The following is a 17,266-nucleotide window of genomic DNA, read 5'->3' as shown; positions in this document are numbered from 1 at the left end:
GTGACTGGGAGACTGTCTGTGGGTGACTGTGTGTCTGCCTGTGGGTAACTGTTTCTGTATGAGACTGTGTTTCTGCCTGTGTCTGACTGTGTGTCAGTGGGTAACTGTGTGACTGTGGGTAACTGTGTGCTGGTGACTGTGTGACTGTGTTTGTGGGTGTCTGTGGGTGAGTGCCTGCTCAGGTGCGGTGTGGAAATTTCCAATTTTGTATGAACCTGGACATAGCGAAACGTTTGATTTGTTGTCAGGTTTCATCTGTTTTTCAATTTTGTAGGGGTTAGCAATCATTAAATGCACTGACAGGTTGAAAGAGAGATAAATAGACAAATGTTTCTGTCTGTCTTTGTGTGTCACAGAGAGAGAGAGAGAGAGAGAGAGAGAGAGGAAGTGTTTGGTAATACTCTGTCCGCAGCATCCTGACTGCTGCGTGTGTGTGTCCGTGTGTGATGGCGCATTAGTGTGTCTCTGGCCCCAGCACCCTGAGCGCCTGCCATCTGTTATCTGTCTCAGGTGAACCAGCAAATGTCCGGGATGAGTCTGAATGGAGTGGGGGGAGGGGCTGTGAGCTTCGGACAGCCGCCTGCCTGGACCGGGCCCCCCCCAGGCCAGACCCTCAGCACACAACTGTGGAAGTGATGGAGGCGGTCGGCGGGGCGGGTGGTGGCGGGGCTCCCCCCAATCTGAATCTGTCCTGCCCGATCGGAGTGCGTCCATCTCCATCAAGAGGCCAGAATTAAGTTGCACCCCCCCGACAGCTGCATACATCTTACCTACAAACTATTTTCTGAAATGATTTTTAAGCCTATTGCTGGACCAATTATACAGGCGTCTAATGTATCATTACCAATACAATAGTGAATAATAGTATTTAAATGGAAGCGATGTGCTAATGTTTGACTTCCTGTTCCGCGTGTGTGACTTCCTGTATACAAACTATCCCTTAGAATATATTGTGAGAGAAAATGTGCTGTACATTTTACGTGTTACCAGGAGCAAAGACACGCCCACGTATCCCCAGGCCTCTGTCCCAAAACACCGTCCCATCAACGGAAACACGTTGGTCATCATGTGGTATTTATTGTACATAGAGTAGAAGAGTATGAGATGTTATGTAATCTGTGTTGGGCTGAAATGATGGTACGGACAACCTGGGAGAGTGGAGAGGAGAAGTCAAGAAATGGATGAAGCTAGAGATGAACATTTATCGATGATCGCTGCTGAGTAACCACCATCGCGGACACAGGACATCAGTGTGGCAGGACGGGAAGCGAGTCTCATCCTCCATCTTCATTTCTGTGATGTGTTTACATTTTTTCTGGTGCTTAGTAGCGATGGAACATGTTTTCATGCATTAAACAGTGAACAGCCATAAATGATATTCTGATCTATGTTTCTCTTTTGTCTAATTACTCGCTGTGTACATAAATGTACATAGTTCTGTTGCAATTTGCCATTTTTTTTTCCCTTTTCGAAAGACGGTCCTTTTCCAATAAAGATGGCCGTTACTGCTCACATTGCATAGCTTCTCCTGGTGGACGACACTGAAGGGCCGTAGCAGTAAAACCCAGTTTTCTTCTTTTGGGTATTGTCAGGGTGACAGGATTTGTGGACCTGCACTGGAAAATGTGCAGCCAGGCTGTCTTTTTGGGCCCAGCAGAGGGCGAGTCCTTCGCAAAGGGGCAGAGTCTTCAGTCCCGGGGACTTCGGTTTGGTTGAAGGCAGGGGTCATCTTGCCCCCGTCCCTCTTGGCCTCCCCGACCCTTTAGACCTCAATCACGACGGAGTCCAACTGCTTTTTGGGCTCGTTCCCCAGGTTCACCTTCTCGGTGCGAGTGTGCCACACGAGCACCTGGGGTCAGAGGAAAGGGCGGGGGTCAGTATCCAACACATTTTCACACGGCGACGAGGTGGTCCGTTGGCTACAACCTGCGTGGCCTCACTGAATGCCGGTCTTGCGTGGCTTCCGTTTAACCTCAGAAGATTCATCGTCCACTTTTCAATAAAATTATTGCATGTTCCGGTCAAGAGTGCCACTGACTGCGATATAGTATTTCCTGTCCTTTCAGAGGTCTTTAAAAACTCCAAAAAAAAAAACAAATCAGTGCTGAAACTTTTTTTTAAAACATGTCATAATATCTTTCTAGAAAATCCTATTTCGCACGTTCAGTCAGGCACAAAGCGGCCCCGCTGGACGCCTATAGAGAGGCTTAGGCCCCCATCCCCAGGGTGTCAGTCTAATTTGAAACAGCACTTTACAGTCAGACTCCCGAGGCCGCCCGTCGGCTCGGCGTGGCTGGCTTCTGGGACCGGACCGTATCCAGGCACGACTGAATTTGTAATGGGGGGGGCCAGGGCAGACACAGCCGAGCGATTTCCATCCGAGTGCCGTGGCCGGCCACTTAAATGGACCTGACTCTCTGACCCCAAACTACAGGCCAGAATAACGAAAAACTGTAAAACGAGCATTAGGGAAGCGTCTTGCTGGTTGCCACGGCGAGCAGATGACCCACTGTATGTGGATCCGGATAATGTTGTTACCTATAGCCTAGAATGCTTTTTTATTGTAACTGTGTTACTTTCACGTCCTCAGGGAGATCCCAAGGGTGCCCCCCCCCCCCGTCCGCACAAGCTCCCTGTCCTGATTACCTGACTTCCACATCGGCTCGTACCCTTTGTAGTGCTCTCAAGATGCCCACGTAGTGGATATGGAAAGTGCCAGAAGGTCAGATGGAGCTCTGTGTGACAGAGCAGTGTGGCAGGTTGCAGTCGCGGGACCACCGGCAGGCCTAAGGGAAGGTTCTATAGAGCGGGGGCTGGTGCTCTATAGAACAGGAACTCTGCTGCCCCCTGTGGTTTAACGCAGAATTATTCCATAACTTAGGCTATTAATGTCTGTCGTCTTTCCAGCCGAAGCCCTCCCCCGCCCCCAGTACTCCCAGTTCCCTTGGAGAGACTGGGGGGTGCTAAAGTTTGTGCTATTTCAAATTGCCCCCCAAACACTCCTTTATCACCCTGAGAGGGACATGGCGGCGTGCCAGGGGGATGGCATTGACCGGCGGGGCTGTGAATCTCCCGCGACCAGCGACCAGCGGAGGCCGTAGAACGCCTGCAGGAGGCGCCGCTCAGCTGCCCGTCTCTGTGCACCGTCCCCCAGCCAACGGCGCAAAGGAGCCAGGAACGGCCAGCGGAAGTTTCCCTGGTTACAGCACATAAATACAGAAACAGAAACCCCACAGCCGGAGGGTCTCTACTTACTAAGCCCCCCAGGAATCGTAATGAGCTCAAGTCTCCTTTTAAATACGTTTAATATCTTAACTGAGTGGCTCCTATTTGACAGGCTGCCTGTGACATGATTGCATAAACAGGGGGGGAGGTGATCTTTTAAAGATCCATTCGCAGTGTTGATCTTCTGTTACCCTCTACTTCAATGCCAGAAAAAAGACAATCCAGGAAGAAGAATCTATTTGCATTTTTAATGAGTGCAAAAAAAAAAAGGCCCTGGAGGAATAATCTCCAGAGGCCAAAATGCTCAATCAGCTATGTAATTAGTTTTTATCATTTAATTTTTCTTTAAATAATAGGTAGCGAGTACTCATCAGTTCCACAATTCTTATCTTCATTCCCGATGGGGCCGCATGCAAATTCAGCTCCTGCTTATTTCCCATAAACTGTCGATACGCAGAAGATCCCAAACACTATGCCCAGTTATCACCTGTTGCTTAGATGTCTCCTGTGTGATAATGATGGAGATCACCCATCTATGTCGCTTATGGGAGTTTTACTTCCATGTTCTGAGGGCAAAATGAAAAATGATTGGTTCAGAGAGATGACCAATCTAATTGTAGAGGTGGCTCCAAGCAACTAGAGGAGGCGGGACCAACCAATCAGATGTCTTGGTCCCACCTCCTCCATCTATCTACGCAGAAGCTGCTCCGGGGAAGCATGGGGTGAATATGGCCTGGATGCCAAGACATTGCAGAGTCACCCACTATGAGCGATTTAGCTCCAGCGTTACCCACTGACAGTTCCCATCGAAACACATGTGGCGCACTAAGCAAGCTGGCGCCCCCTGTCTGATACAGAGTGAAATTGTCTTGCTAATTCCGCACCCCCCCCCCCAGAAGATGGTGCCCTAAGCGGCTGTCTGTGGCACCTAATGGGTTGACTAGCCATGCCCACTGAGCCACCTGCTTGCACTAAGACAGGGATCAGGATGATCTGAATGTAACTCCCATGTCTTCTTTGACACCGTGAACATCCCAGCAGCTCCAGAAAAGGATCCCTGGACTACAAACAGGCAGGGCAGACTCACCCGGGTGCAGTTGCTGGCCTTTGGTTCCAGGTCTTCCATCCTGGTGATCTGCTTGAGAAAATCGGTCTCCTGCATGCCGGGCTTTGAGCCTTGCCGCTTGAAGACCGCCTGGGGGTTCTCCAACAGCACCTGCAGGTTGATGGCGAAGCCTACGCAACGCACGTGCACCGATTCAACATTAGTCACCTCGAAGCATTCTCCCATGCCACCTGCCCTCACAATCTGGTGCAGGCTCTCTCATGTGCACCAATCACAAGCACTCTCTGCCGACATACCAACGACCAGTGATTAGTTCGATGCCTGTCTGAGGACGGACTCTCAGCCGCATCTGTCAGGCATCTGCTTTGCCGGATGGCAGAGACACTGACTCCTGTTCATCAGTACATCCAGTTTTATCTCTGAAATGGGTCTCATTTCAAATTCTTGTGCTCACCATGATTGCAGGACAACGGCTGGCCCTTTCATCTCCAGCTCCCGGAGTGTTTATATCTTCTGGAAACCATTTAAAGTTTATACTCTTCTTATGTCTCAGTTTCTAAGACATTTTAATCCAAAATGAGCGTTGGGGGGTTTTAAATAGAAATGAAAACCAATACTGACAAAAATAACTTTCTTCTAACTGTGTAGCTGTTCCTTAAGAACTGAACTTGCGCCTTGTTTTCCTTTGGATAATCCTTTTATTAGTTGGATATCTTTAGGGTAACTTAGGTGAATGAGTATATATATATATATATATATATATACATATACTGTATACATAGAGAGAGAGAGAGAGACCCAGTATCTGCAGGTTTTAAGCACATATGTCACATCACTCGGTCAGGTGGGTTTATGTCCAGCTTTCTCGGCATTTCATCAGCTCGTCATCAGTAAGCTTGGGTCCAATGTAACGACATGACCACCCCTCAACCACGCCCCCTGATCCAGATACATTTTACCACGTTAATTACTAAACCCTAGCATCTGACTCCAGATACCACAATTCCATCAAACCGTCAGCTATAAAAGCCTCCAGGAAGGACCCATACTGGATAATCTATTTGCTTAGTCTGGATCGTTCTCCAGAACAAGACTGCGGCTGTACTCCGTGGTACTTTACAGACTATTAAACTAAAATTACAACAAACAAACAAAAACTCAGAAGTATCTCCACTGTAGCTTGGGCTCATTTTCTATGAGTACATTTCCACAATGTATTCGACATAATGTCAGTATCGGCAGGAAGGCGAGATTTGCCCAAACTTGCATGGGCCGTGCATTCAGTCCAGCCCAGTCCGCTTTGGCGAAACGCGGCTCCGTTAACGGCCTTGAGCAATTCCCAAAGACAGCCGTGGAGCACCAATGGACTGGTAATGCTTCGCCTGCTTTGTAAAGCCGTCACACCATGCAATTCTGTCCTGAGCCGTGACAATTTAACGGTATAATTTGCAATTCCCTGCGTAGCTGGTAGCACAAGCCACAGGACTGCCATAAACCCAAAGACTGAAAGGTTCGCAAAGGTTAATTGCTTCACAATGTGGGGAGAAAAAAAAAGCGCCCCTAGTGTTCACTATGTGGTAACTACCTGTGAGGATGAGGTGATCGATTCGGAGGAAAGTAACTGAGGAGGAAAACAACGCTGAGTTTAGACAGTTAAAGCTTTCCCTGCCTCCCACCTGCAGCGAGGGATACTCACCCGCCATGTCGATTGGGAAAAGCCGCCCCGCCTCCCAGCCCGTGTACCAGCCGACCACTCTGCCCTTCTCCACCAGGGGGCGCTCATATAGGCGGCCACCAGTCAGTCCCACCGGCCACACGGACACCCGCCGGGTCGATCGCATCTGTAAAAAGAGACGCAATGGGATGAGGACAAAACGGTGTAAAGAAACAAAGAAGCAAGTAGTCACTGTCTGCAGTCCCCTCTATGCTATAAGGCTTTTGGTTTTCAAATGTATGCAAATACCTTTTAATAAAATGTCCTGACCCACCGTCTTGCGGTCCGACCTAAGAAACGGTTGGCTGGTCGGGAATATAAGTAAGACTCCTTAATATACTCTTAAAACTGCTTGTCCCCCAGTGATAGGCAGGAGACTTCAGCAAATGCATTACGATGCAAAATACACTCTAATCTTTCCTTGAGGCTCTCACCCCGCGCGGGTGTCTTTGTGCCGCCCGGATAAAGCGGCGACCTCCTTACTCGCGTTCCACTCGGTTTACAGTAACCGCCGCCAATCTGCTTTACATTTATTTCATCACTCGGCGCTCGCGTGAGCTCCGCCAGTCTTATCGCTACGTGCCATAAATATTCATGGCAGCTCCTTCGTTTCCGTGGAGAAAAAGTGAAAAGGGGCGTCTTATTTTTATGCCCCCCGTTACAGATTATGTCCAGACAGTGGCTTTATGAGCAGCCCAACCCTAGCAGGCAGAGTACACATTAGGAGAGCAGAGTGAAGGGAAGTGATTCGTATATACACTGTCTGCAGCAACCAGCACTGATCCAAAGGCACGGGGATCAACCCGCGTCTCTCTGGGTGGTTTCCGCAGGGTTGTCTCCTCGAGGATGCCCACTAGCCCGTTACCTTCTTTAAGGTTGCTGGGTCAAATCCCTGAAGGGGTCATACCAGAAATGTTACTACTCTCAGAAAAAAAGGTAAAAAATTGTCCCTTTGCTTGTCACTAACCTCAAGGGTCCGCCAATTGTACCTTTAGCTGTAGGTAATTTTAAGGTACAGAAATGAACTCTGAGGAACAATTGTGTACCATTTATGGTACATTAATGCTGTTTGTACCTTTGGGATGTTCCATTTCTGTACCTTAAAAGGTACACTTATAGGAGTACAGCCCCTGTGACAATCAAAGGTACAATTTTTTACCCCATTTTCTAAAAGTGTACAGATTTACGAAAAACGGGCTAAGCCTTTATTGTGGGGTGTCTGATTTTAATCAAAATCAATGAGAATAGGCTACACTACTTAAACTAATTAGTGTACATTTATTTGCGGGCGCTAAAGAACATTTTAGCCAATGCGACACCTCTGGGTCATACAATACTATCGTGGGTCAAAGAATGACATACTGTCCTTATCACGGTTTCAGATAAATGATAAGGTGTGTGTAAAACATGCTTCACTTTAGACTAGGAACTACAGAATCATCAAAAAGCACCCACAACTGTTACAGCTACATTTAATTCCCGAAGCTCAAGATGAAAGAAGACTCCAGACATTAGGATAATGGAACTTATAGGATGAAGTATTTCAGTGAAACTGTTAGGCTCCTAATTTGGCCCACGATGTCTTTTTTGGCACACCACGTGTTATGCAATGTTAACTGGTTCTATACCACATAGTAGTATCTTCGTATGTAAACTACGTGCATATGATTGATAAAATAAAGTATGTGTGACTTGTAATTCGCGTGCCTTTGTACTGTTATATGCTGAGGAATGTCGTATCACAACTGCTGACGTGACGCTTAGATTGCCGTCTGGCAAAAACATAAGCGTAAATTACAATGCGAAAAGGACGTTATTTATTTAAGAATATCAAAATGGTTTCAAAGTTTAAATCATTACTCAGGTAAGTCTACGAGTAATTACATCAAAAACGTAGGGAATTATTGGTGCTGGCAAGATTGCAAAGCGGATTTAAGTATAATTTTGAATCCTTAGATAACACCATGGATGCCAATACATCGTGAACACCCAAAGCTCCGGTGAGATCAATCACGACGTGACAATTCGTCTGAGATGACCCGCTGCCCAAATGGAAAATATATTCCACGGATAGCGATGCAGCTATTAACGCGAGACATACGCAACGGATACCTGCGATTTCCTAGAGATTATAATTATTATAAGTAGCCTATCTAAAGTGATCTCTGAATGAATAAATCTAGTTTTATTCAAATGAAGGTATAAGTCATTCATTTTTAGTCATTTCAGAACAATTCAAGCGTGGCAACTTAAAATTATTTAAATACAATGTTACCTCTGATCACAAAAAAAATTGCTTGTAATTTACCTGTCATCATTAAGAAAAAACAAGTAAGCTCTAAACTAGGATGGTTTTTCCGACACCAATAGGTATAAAGTGCTTACATTTCCAGATTTAGAGGTAACAGGAGATGCACCTTAACCACGCCTGAATAAACTAGGAAATAGGAACGCACCGCAAATCAGGACACACTGTAACTAAATATCAAAACTAAGCAAAATGCCCATGTACCTCCTCGAACAGCTCCAGGCTGTACGTGTTGTCATCATCTGCGAAGAAGACCACCCCGGAGTCGTTGCGGGAGCGAAGCAAGCGTAGCGATCTCAGCGCCGCGTTCCTCTGCTCGGTACCCCGGGGTTGCCTCGGCCGCTTGTATCTGAGCAGCGTGGACACGTGTAGATGGGTGTGCTGCACCCCAGATGTGGATAAGAAGCTCGACACCAGATCCGTGATAGTGTAAGAATCCTCCACCACGATCCAGTGGAAGTTGGGAACCTGGCGGAACGTGTTGGCCAGTCGTGTGAGCTCCGCTTTCTGAACCGTTCTGGTGTAAGTGGGGGTGATGGCGTAAATGACCGGCAAGGCTGTGTTCTGAGCCTTGTAGTAGTGATCGCGGTATAGCCACGTCCTGCGCTGCACGGTTCTTCTGGTTTCGAGGTCAATCATGATTATAACGATCAAAACCCATGGCAGAACGGTGAAGAAGTAGCTGTAAAATATTGATTTCATGGTGTTAAAGTTTCCAGACAGACACTTATCCGTTACTGTTAAATTGAGTCAATATCAATATCATTTCGCATCATTTTGTCAAATGTTGAGTCATGCAAAAAAAAAGTTACATTCGTGCAAGTATTAAGAATTTCTTTCAAATATAATTCATCCACATGGGTTATGCAGCAAATATGCAAGCAGGTTCGAGGTTTCGATTTACTGCAGCTCCTCGCTGCTCCCTGAACTGTTTCCTACTACGGACTGTCTCTTTGCGGAGGAGGGTAGGTAAGTTGCCTCGCGCTGTCATAAATGTGCGTGGCGTGCGTCACTCTTTGGTTATTATTTCCAACCTATAGGCCAGAGCGATGTATGCATGACGGAGCTGATGAAATGGGTCGTGATGTCATCCAATCTTAAGGAACAGGGAAATATGGTACTTTCTAATGTCGATGCGACTCACGATCAGGTCTTATTAAACAGCCGGCACCATGACACAAATGGAAATGAATGTTTTTCCGGTCCTCTTAACATAATACAATATACACAAATACGTAAAAATATCATCCAAATACCCTACAAGAAGACGCTTATTTTGCCTGCTACTTTACTGCTGGTAATCAATCCATCAATTAATAGTTGTAAAAGTCTGTTGTAAAAGACTAGAGTCCCCACTAAAAGGTAAGCATGGTGCTTTATAGTCCCCAATGGGAAATTTGTCTTGGGCCCCAAACCACTGCATTCTGTTATGACTTGTCGGGTACGGACCGGGGAAGCAGGAGAAGGAGATAAGGACTGGGGTAAAAAGGATTTTAATCGGGACACGAAGAGGCATACGAGACAAAATTACCACAACCATACAATGACAGAACTAGGGAAACATACTCCGACGTGAACTTAAATACATAGAACTAATGAAGACAATTCGAAACAGCTGGTGAACACGGGGAATCCACACGAGGTTAATGAGGGGGGCGTGGCTACCATGCATCGAATTACGGGGGGTACTGTACCCCGATCAAGACCCAGACCCCCCCCCCAAAAGAGACAAAAATAGCAGTTTGGGGGGAGGTCTTAACATTTTTCTTTTGTTGTAAAAAAAAAAAAAAAGGCTGACGTCTTTATAAGTTGTCCACTTACCATTGTCCGTAGTGCTAACTGATAGCCCTAACCAGGGGCGGATTAACGCACAGGCTAGATATGGCTTAAGCCTAGGGGCCCCACGTGTGCCAGCCTGCAAGGGGCCCCCCATTGGTGCAGAGGGGGGCGGGGTTGGGGGGCCCACAGACTACTGTAGCCTAGGGGCCTCTGTGCACCTTAATCCACCCCTGGCCCTAACCATAGCTTACCTCGACAAAGTAGCTCAACTCGACAGAACACCGGTACAGTCAACTTTAGTTACGTTAACTAGCAAGATGAGCTAAGTTCTCTTTTTAAATCAGGCTTATTTGGTGAGATAAAATCGATCATGGTCATTTTCCAAGGAGATGAACTCCCTATGTTTTCATTCTCATTTTATCACGAATCAATTGTGCCTTCCTGAAATTAATTAGCCACTTAGCCTGTGTGGCTTGTTATTAGGCTAATGTTAACGCATAAGAAGGTCTAACGTTATGCTCTGAAAAAACATTACTATACTGTAAATGAAACCTATAGGGGCAACGTAAAAAAAACTAGCTAGCAAATAATAAGCCCTATTATTTGAATTTTAGTGGTATTGACTGAATTTCATATTTATAGACATTTTAGAAGCTTCATCTGATAGCCCAGATACTGTTTTGTTAAATATAGATTAGATTTTATTCACGGACACACTATGAGGAAAAGGAAAGATGGAGACATCAGACACTTTTTTGGTGATAAAAGTAGAGTAAGTAGAAAATATTAGTGTTAAGAGCTAGAGAACATTACACCAAAAGTATAGGTGCAGTTTTGCAAACTGTTAATGTGTATGAAGGAAAGTGGTCAGCAGAAGGCAGGAGAGGCACAGGAGCAGGAAGATGGCAGGATCAGGACAGTGTGCAGGCAGCAGGGAGATGGCAGGATGAGGACAGTGTGCAGGCAGCAGGAAGATGGCAGGATGAGGACAGTGAGCAGGCAGCAGGAAGATGGCAGGATGAGGACAGTGTGCAGGCAGCAGGAAGATGGCAGGATGAGGACAGTGTGCAGGGAGATGGCAGGATGAGGACAGTGAGCAGGCAGCAGGGAGATGGCAGGATGAGGACAGTGTGCAGGGAGATGGCAGGATGAGGACAGTGAGCAGGCAGCAGGGAGATGGCAGGATGAGGACAGTGTGCAGGCAGCAGGGAGATGGCAGGATGAGGACAGTGTGCAGGCAGCAGGAAGATGGCAGGATGAGGACAGTGAGCAGGGAGATGGCAGGATGAGGACAGTGAGCAGGGAGATGGCAGGATGAGGACAGTGAGCAGGCAGCAGGGAGATGGCAGGATGAGGACAGTGTGCAGGCAGCAGGAAGATGGCAGGATGAGGACAGTGAGCAGGGAGATGGCAGGATGAGGACAGTGAGCAGGGAGATGGCAGGATGAGGACAGTGAGCAGGCAGCAGGGAGATGGCAGGATGAGGACAGTGTGCAGGCAGCAGGAAGATGGCAGGATGAGGACAGTGTGCAGGCAGCAGGAAGATGGCAGGATGAGGACAGTGTGCAGGCAGCAGGGAGATGGCAGGATGAGGACAGTGAGCAGGCAGCAGGAAGATGGCAGGATGAGGACAGTGTGCAGGCAGCAGGGAGATGGCAGGATGAGGACAGTGTGCAGGCAGCAGGAAGATGGCAGGATGAGGACAGTGAGCAGGCAGCAGGAAGATGGCAGGATGAGGACAGTGAGCAGGCAGCAGGAAGATGGCAGGATGAGGACAGTGTGCAGGGAGATGGCAGGATGAGGACAGTGAGCAGGCAGCAGGGAGATGGCAGGATGAGGACAGTGTGCAGGCAGCAGGAAGATGGCAGGATGAGGACAGTGAGCAGGGAGATGGCAGGATGAGGACAGTGAGCAGGCAGCAGGGAGATGGCAGGATGAGGACAGTGTGCAGGCAGCAGGAAGATGGCAGGATGAGGACAGTGTGCAGGCAGCAGGGAGATGGCAGGATGAGGACAGTGAGCAGGCAGCAGGGAGATGGCAGGATGAGGACAGTGTGCAGGCAGCAGGGAGATGGCAGGATGAGGACAGTGTGCAGGCAGCAGGAAGATGGCAGGATGAGGACAGTGTGCAGGCAGCAGGGAGATGGCAGGATGAGGACAGTGAGCAGGCAGCAGGAAGATGGCAGGATGAGGACAGTGTGCAGGCAGCAGGAAGATGGCAGGATGAGGACAGTGTGCAGGCAGCAGGAAGATGGCAGGATGAGGACAGTGTGCAGGCAGCAGGAAGATGGCAGGATGAGGACAGTGAGCAGGCAGCAGGAAGATGGCAGGATGAGGACAGTGTGCAGGCAGCAGGAAGATGGCAGGATGAGGACAGTGTGCAGGCAGCAGGAAGATGGCAGGATGAGGACAGTGTGCAGGCAGCAGGAAGATGGCAGGATGAGGACAGTGAGCAGGGAGATGGCAGGATGAGGACAGTGAGCAGGCAGCAGGGAGATGGCAGGATGAGGACAGTGAGCAGGCAGCAGGGAGATGGCAGGATGAGGACAGTGTGCAGGCAGCAGGAAGATGGCAGGATGAGGACAGTGTGCAGGCAGCAGGGAGATGGCAGGATGAGGACAGTGTGCAGGCAGCAGGAAGATGGCAGGATGAGGACAGTGAGCAGGCAGCAGGAAGATGGCAGGATGAGGACAGTGTGCAGGCAGCAGGAAGATGGCAGGATGAGGACAGTGAGCAGGCAGCAGGGAGATGGCAGGATGAGGACAGTGAGCAGGCAGCAGGGAGATGGCAGGATGAGGACAGTGTGCAGGCGGCAGGAAGATGGCAGGATGAGGACAGTGAGCAGGCGGCAGGGAGATGGCAGGATGAGGACAGTGTGCAGGCGGCAGGAAGATGGCAGGATGAGGACAGTGAGCAGGCAGCAGGGAGATGGCAGGATGAGGACAGTGAGCAGGCAGCAGGGAGATGGCAGGATGAGGACAGTGAGCAGGCAGCAGGGAGATGGCAGGATGAGGACAGTGAGCAGGCAGCAGGGAGATGGCAGGATGAGGGCAGTGTGCAGGCAGCAGGAAGATGGCAGGATGAGGACAGTGTGCAGGCAGCAGGAAGATGGCAGGATGAGGACAGTGTGCAGGCAGCAGGAAGATGGCAGGATGAGGACAGTGAGCAGGCAGCAGGAAGATGGCAGGATGAGGACAGTGAGCAGGCAGCAGGGAGATGGCAGGATGAGGACAGTGAGCAGGCAGCAGGAAGATGGCAGGATGAGGACAGTGTGCAGGCAGCAGGGAGATGGCAGGATGAGGACAGTGAGCAGGCAGCAGGAAGATGGCAGGATGAGGACAGTGAGCAGGCAGCAGGAAGATGGCAGGATGAGGACAGTGAGCAGGCAGCAGGAAGATGGCAGGATGAGGACAGTGTGCAGGCAGCAGGGAGATGGCAGGATGAGGACAGTGTGCAGGACAGTGAGCAGGCAGCAGGAAGATGGCAGGATCAGGACAGTGAGCAGGCAGCAGGAAGATGGCAGGATGAGGACAGTGTGCAGGCAGCAGGGAGATGGCAGGATCAGGACAGTGAGCAGGCAGCAGGAAGATGGCAGGATGAGGACAGTGTGCAGGCAGCAGGGAGATGGCAGGATGAGGACAGTGTGCAGGCAGCAGGAAGATGGCAGGATGAGGACAGTGAGCAGGCAGCAGGAAGATGGCAGGATGAGGACAGTGAGCAGGCAGCAGGAAGATGGCAGGATGAGGACAGTGTGCAGGCAGCAGGGAGATGGCAGGATCAGGACAGTGAGCAGGCAGCAGGAAGATGGCAGGATGAGGACAGTGTGCAGGCAGCAGGGAGATGGCAGGATGAGGACAGTGTACAGGCAGCAGGGAGATGGCAGGATGAGGACAGTGAGCAGGCAGCAGGGAGATGGCAGGATGAGGACAGTGAGCAGGCAGCAGGAAGATGGCAGGATGAGGACAGTGAGCAGGCAGCAGGAAGATGGCAGGATGAGGACAGTGTACAGGCAGCAGGGAGATGGCAGGATGAGGACAGTGAGCAGGCAGCAGGAAGATGGCAGGATGAGGACAGTGTGCAGGCAGCAGGAAGATGGCAGGATGAGGACAGTGTGCAGGCAGCAGGGAGATGGCAGGATGAGGACAGTGAGCAGGCAGCAGGAAGATGGCAGGATGAGGACAGTGAGCAGGCAGCAGGAAGATGGCAGGATGAGGACAGTGAGCAGGCAGCAGGAAGATGGCAGGATGAGGACAGTGAGCAGGCAGCAGGAAGATGGCAGGATGAGGACAGTGAGCAGGCAGCAGGGAGATGGCAGGATGAGGACAGTGAGCAGGCAGCAGGAAGATGGCAGGATGAGGACAGTGTGCAGGCAGCAGGGAGATGGCAGGATGAGGACAGTGAGCAGGCAGCAGGAAGATGGCAGGATGAGGACAGTGTGCAGGCAGCAGGGAGATGGCAGGATGAGGACAGTGTGCAGGACAGTGAGCAGGCAGCAGGAAGATGGCAGGATCAGGACAGTGAGCAGGCAGCAGGAAGATGGCAGGATGAGGACAGTGTGCAGGCAGCAGGGAGATGGCAGGATGAGGACAGTGAGCAGGCAGCAGGAAGATGGCAGGATGAGGACAGTGTGCAGGCAGCAGGGAGATGGCAGGATGAGGACAGTGAGCAGGCAGCAGGAAGATGGCAGGATGAGGACAGTGAGCAGGCAGCAGGAAGATGGCAGGATGAGGACAGTGAGCAGGCAGCAGGAAGATGGCAGGATGAGGACAGTGTGCAGGCAGCAGGGAGATGGCAGGATGAGGACAGTGTGCAGGCAGCAGGAAGATGGCAGGATGAGGACAGTGTGCAGGCAGCAGGGAGATGGCAGGATGAGGACAGTGTGCAGGCAGCAGGAAGATGGCAGGATGAGGACAGTGAGCAGGCAGCAGGGAGATGGCAGGATGAGGACAGTGAGCAGGCAGCAGGAAGATGGCAGGATGAGGACAGTGAGCAGGCAGCAGGAAGATGGCAGGATGAGGACAGTGAGCAGGCAGCAGGGAGATGGCAGGATGAGGACAGTGAGCAGGCAGCAGGAAGATGGCAGGATCAGGACAGTGAGCAGGCAGCAGGAAGATGGCAGGATGAGGACAGTGTGCAGGCAGCAGGGAGATGGCAGGATCAGGACAGTGAGCAGGCAGCAGGAAGATGGCAGGATGAGGACAGTGTGCAGGCAGCAGGGAGATGGCAGGATGAGGACAGTGTGCAGGCAGCAGGAAGATGGCAGGATGAGGACAGTGTACAGGCAGCAGGGAGATGGCAGGATGAGGACAGTGAGCAGGCAGCAGGAAGATGGCAGGATGAGGACAGTGAGCAGGCAGCAGGAAGATGGCAGGATGAGGACAGTGAGCAGGCAGCAGGAAGATGGCAGGATGAGGACAGTGAGCAGGCAGCAGGGAGATGGCAGGATGAGGACAGTGAGCAGGCAGCAGGAAGATGGCAGGATGAGGACAGTGTGCAGGCAGCAGGGAGATGTCAGGATGAGGACAGTGAGCAGGCAGCAGGAAGATGGCAGGATGAGGACAGTGAGCAGGCAGCAGGAAGATGGCAGGATGAGGACAGTGTGCAGGCAGCAGGGAGATGTCAGGATGAGGACAGTGTGCAGACAGCAGGGAGATGGCAGGATGAGGACAGTGTGCAGGCAGCAGGGAGATGTCAGGATGAGGACAGTGAGCAGGCAGCAGGAAGATGGCAGGATGAGGACAGTGAGCAGGCAGCAGGAAGATGGCAGGATGAGGACAGTGAGCAGGCAGCAGGAAGATGGCAGGATGAGGACAGTGAGCAGGCAGCAGGAAGATGGCAGGATGAGGACAGTGAGCAGGCAGCAGGAAGATGGCAGGATGAGGACAGTGTGCAGGCAGCAGGAAGATGGCAGGATGAGGACAGTGTGCAGACAGCAGGGAGATGGCAGGATGAGGACAGTGTGCAGACAGCAGGAAGATGGCAGGATGAGGACAGTGTGCAGGCAGCAGGGAGATGGCAGGATGAGGACAGTGTGCAGGCAGCAGGAAGATGGCAGGATGAGGACCGTGAGCAGGACCAAGAGGTGAGTTAGAAATTAGGCTGTACTTTAAGATCTACTGCATCATCAAGACAGATATTAGCCTAATAGGCAAATATTTATTTCTGAAGGCTGTTGGAGCTGGGGGGACTGAGAGGGCAGGAATAACACCAGACTGCTGGACCAGACCAGGCTGTTTGTAACTGTATAGGCTTATTACTTTTACTAGTATACTTCTCCTAGGATAATTCCTGGGAGTTATCAAAACCAAATTCTTTTGTATAGGGATAAGGATAATGAGATCTTCTGTATTGATTCTCATTGTGTCGCATGTCCAGACCATGACCGTGTGTTACATACATGTTAGTAAACACCCCTAGCGCATCTTGCACTCTTAACATTGATCCTGGTGGTTATTCGTATTGAAACGGTAGCGGATCATAATGGTCATAGAAGTGTTATGAAGGCAGTAACCCCCAATTATGGAGGGGTAATTCGCACTCTGGTGGGGAATTATGCACGGGGAACCCACATGAGGTTAATGAGGGGGGCGTGGCCACACAAGGTTTTGGACGAGCGGGTTATGACACATTCCATGGCATACAATGCATTCAACACCTAAATAAAAAACAAAACCTAACAAAAACATACTATTATTTGTCCATATTTAGCATCTTAATAGCAGATGGAATGAATGAGTTCTTATACCTGCTCAGCCTGCAGTTTGGCATCCTGAACCTGAGCCTGAGGGTAGCATTTCAAATTCCAGGTTCAGAACATGTGCTGGGTCATTAGGGTCTTCTGTGCTTCCCTGTACACAGATTTTTCATGCAGAGACTGAAGTCAATGCTGATCTTGAATCCCTATGATCTTCATGGCCATTTGAATGAGACATGTAAGCCTGGATTTTAACTATTAATGAGTTACCATGTCAAGTTTGTATCCCATATCGGACCACACCTTCTAGGATTAAAAAAAATAAAAACCAAAGTTTAACGCCTTCATAAAAAATACATCATTTGTTGAAGCCTAGCATAAAGATTTTCAACATGATCATGCCAAGTGAGTGAGATATCAATAAAGACACCAAGATATTCATAAGTAGTAACCTGACCTATCGGTACAGTGATTAAGCACT

At 49.8% G+C, this 17,266-nt stretch overlaps 2 protein-coding genes across 9 annotated transcripts in view; one reads left to right on the top strand and one right to left on the bottom strand.

The window, feature by feature from the left end:
- Positions 1 to 1,378, top strand: part of LOC111836813 (stromal membrane-associated protein 1-like) — a 33,619-nt gene extending 32,241 nt beyond the window's left edge. For all 7 annotated transcript variants that reach the window (XM_023798447.2, XM_023798432.2, XM_023798439.2 and 4 more), the window contains one exon: positions 511 to 1,378. In XM_023798447.2, coding sequence (XP_023654215.2) covers positions 511 to 636 — 126 coding nt within the window. In that variant the 3' untranslated portion in view covers positions 637 to 1,378. The remainder of the gene's footprint in view (positions 1 to 510) is intronic.
- Positions 1,058 to 9,253, bottom strand: LOC111836842 (galactosylgalactosylxylosylprotein 3-beta-glucuronosyltransferase 2-like). 2 transcript variants are annotated; one of them, XM_023798461.2, is made up of 4 exons: positions 8,518 to 9,253; positions 5,988 to 6,132; positions 4,313 to 4,461; positions 1,058 to 1,849 (listed from the first exon to the last, which is right to left on the bottom strand). In XM_023798461.2, the coding sequence occupies exons 1-4, from the start codon at positions 9,013 to 9,015 to the stop codon at positions 1,763 to 1,765; spliced, it is 879 nt and encodes a 292-aa protein (XP_023654229.1). In that variant the 5' UTR covers positions 9,016 to 9,253; the 3' UTR covers positions 1,058 to 1,762. The 2 variants fall into 2 exon arrangements, with proteins under 2 accessions (XP_023654229.1, XP_023654237.1); XM_023798469.2 differs by lacking the exon at positions 1,058 to 1,849 and adding an exon at positions 1,857 to 3,791.
- Between the last annotated feature and the right edge of the window lie 8,013 nt (positions 9,254 to 17,266).

This window comes from Paramormyrops kingsleyae, chromosome 20 (assembly GCF_048594095.1).
Source record: "Paramormyrops kingsleyae isolate MSU_618 chromosome 20, PKINGS_0.4, whole genome shotgun sequence".
Taxonomy (NCBI): Eukaryota; Metazoa; Chordata; class Actinopteri; order Osteoglossiformes; family Mormyridae; genus Paramormyrops; species Paramormyrops kingsleyae.
Note: the sequence above shows the minus strand (reverse complement) of the source record. Positions and strands in the feature narration are given on the sequence as shown.